At 37.8% G+C, this 2,261-nt stretch overlaps 1 protein-coding gene across 1 annotated transcript; it reads left to right on the top strand.

Moving 5' to 3' along the window:
* The first annotated feature begins 858 nt into the window (after positions 1 to 858).
* LOC106092480 (ATP synthase subunit b, mitochondrial-like) lies at positions 859 to 1,921 on the top strand. Its single transcript, XM_013259362.2, has one exon. The coding sequence runs from the start codon at positions 946 to 948 to the stop codon at positions 1,678 to 1,680; it is 735 nt and encodes a 244-aa protein (XP_013114816.1). The 5' UTR covers positions 859 to 945; the 3' UTR covers positions 1,681 to 1,921.
* Positions 1,922 to 2,261: the final 340 nt, after the last annotated feature.

A 2,261-nucleotide genomic window follows, 5' to 3' on the forward strand; every position in this document is an offset into this window, starting at 1 on the left:
GGGCGCAATTATTATCGGATTTGGCTGAAATTTTGGATGAGGAGTTTTCGTATCACTTCCAACAACTGTATTGAGAATGGCTTAAATCGGTCTATAACCTATTATAGCTGCCATATAAAACGATATGGAGTCTTGACTAGAGGGCGCAATTATTATCCGATTTGGCTGAAATTTAGCATGAGAAGTTTTGTTATGTCTTCCAACAACTGTATTACGAATGGCTCAAATCAGTCCATAACCTGATATAGCTGCCATATAATCCGATTTGGGGTCTTGACTTCTTGAGCCACTAGAGGGCGCAATTGTTATCCGATTTGGCTGAAATTTTGCATGAGGTGTTTTTTTTATAACTTTCAACAACTGTATTAAGAATGGCTCAAATCGGTCCATAACCTGATATAGCTGCCATATAAACCGATATAGAATCTTGATTTCTTGAGCCTCTAAAGGGCGCACGTATTAGCCGATTTGGCTAAAGGGCTTCTCTCGTGACCTTTAACATACTTGTCGAATATGGCATGCCTAGTACAGCTCCCCTATAAACCGATCTCCTTATTTTATATCTTCAGCCTCTATAGTGTGCAGTTGTTACTAGATTTGGCTGAAATTTTACACAATGATTTCTACTATGGTCTCCAATATTCACTTCAATTATGGTCCGAAATGAACCATAACTGGATATTGTTCCAATAATAAAGAAATTCTTTTCTTTAATCCTTTGTTTGCCAAAAAAAGAGATACCATGGCAAGAGCTTGGCAAAAGCCATCAATGGTAGAGGGTATATAAGATTCAGCCCGGCCGAACTAAGCATACTTTTACCTGTTTATTTTCAGTGTATGCAGACCCTTTTTTCTGACAACTTGATTTGTTTTAAACTTCAAAATATTCGTCTATCGTTGAATAACAAATTAAAATCAAATTAAGAACATCACCATTTTGCAAGCATGATTTTAAGATCTTACAAAGCGTTACCTTCAAAATTCCTATGTAGAATGTTTGCAACTCAAACTCCCCAAAAGAGTAGCAGTGCCTGTGAACTACAACATTCCTTCAACAAACGCCCCATGGACCCGGCCAAAGTACGCATGGGCTTCATTCCCGATGATTGGTTTACATTTTTCTACAACAAGACAGGTGTAACTGGCCCATATATTTTCGGTGTTGGTCTCTTGAATTATCTCTTTTCCAAGGAAATCTATGTTTGTGATCATCACTTCTATCATGGCCTCTCAATGGCCATACTTTCCCTGGTGGCTGTCAAGAAACTGGGACCCATGGTAGCTGCCTATTGTGACAAGGAAATTGAAAAAATCGAACAAAATTGGCAACAAATGCACAGGGATGAAGTGAAGGCATATACGAATTTAATTGAACATGAACGCCAGGAACAATGGCGAGCCGAAGGAAGCCTAATGCTCATGGAATTGAAAAAGGAAAATATTGCTTTGCAATTGGAAGAGGCACATCGCAAAGCTATGATGAGAGTTTATGAGGATGTTGTGCGTCGTCTTGACTATCAGGTGGATTGCCGAAATATTGAGATGAGGCTAAATCACAAGCACATGGTTAACTGGGTGGTGGATAAGGTGATGCAAGCTATGCCTGAAATTGGAGATACAGTTGAGAGGGAGAAACAAAGGGCCAACTTAAAAGCAATGGCCTTGAGATTGAAGAACTGAAAGAAATTTGATAAAAAAAACTGAGAAACCTTAAGTGGGCTAAGAATCAATGGTTTGGAGATTTAAGTTTTGAAATGGATTTGTGAAGAAGACATATATTTTGTAATATTATAAAGCTATTCTATTATACATGACTTACCTCACCTAATGCCAACTCTTACCTAGTCCAAGTTACTGGTCATGTTTTTGTTTTGAAGCAAAAAACAAACCTTGATATTAAATTATTTTATCATTAAAGTTATTGCCATCCCCCTCCTCATTTCATTTCCAATTCTCACCACCTTCTATTTCATATTCAGACATTAGTTTTATTGATTCTTTATCCTTTGCTGTCTGCATACTTTTGATCTTTCAACCGCAAAAACTTAGCATTCAAATACATTAACGGCTTAACTAAGAGTTTGAGGGGGTTTCTGGGAAAAAAAAACTTTTCTCGTACCCTTGCTCAGAGCTAAATAATATAACGAACTTCCGTTAGAGTTGGAGGCAAAGAAAAACAAAGAAGCCACGCACACGCAGCTCTTAGTGCAGTGAGGAATCAGAAAAAATCAAAAGAGCACACAAACGGAAACACCTTTAGT

This window comes from Stomoxys calcitrans, chromosome 2 (assembly GCF_963082655.1).
Source record: "Stomoxys calcitrans chromosome 2, idStoCalc2.1, whole genome shotgun sequence".
In the NCBI taxonomy this organism is placed as follows: Eukaryota; Metazoa; Arthropoda; class Insecta; order Diptera; family Muscidae; genus Stomoxys; species Stomoxys calcitrans.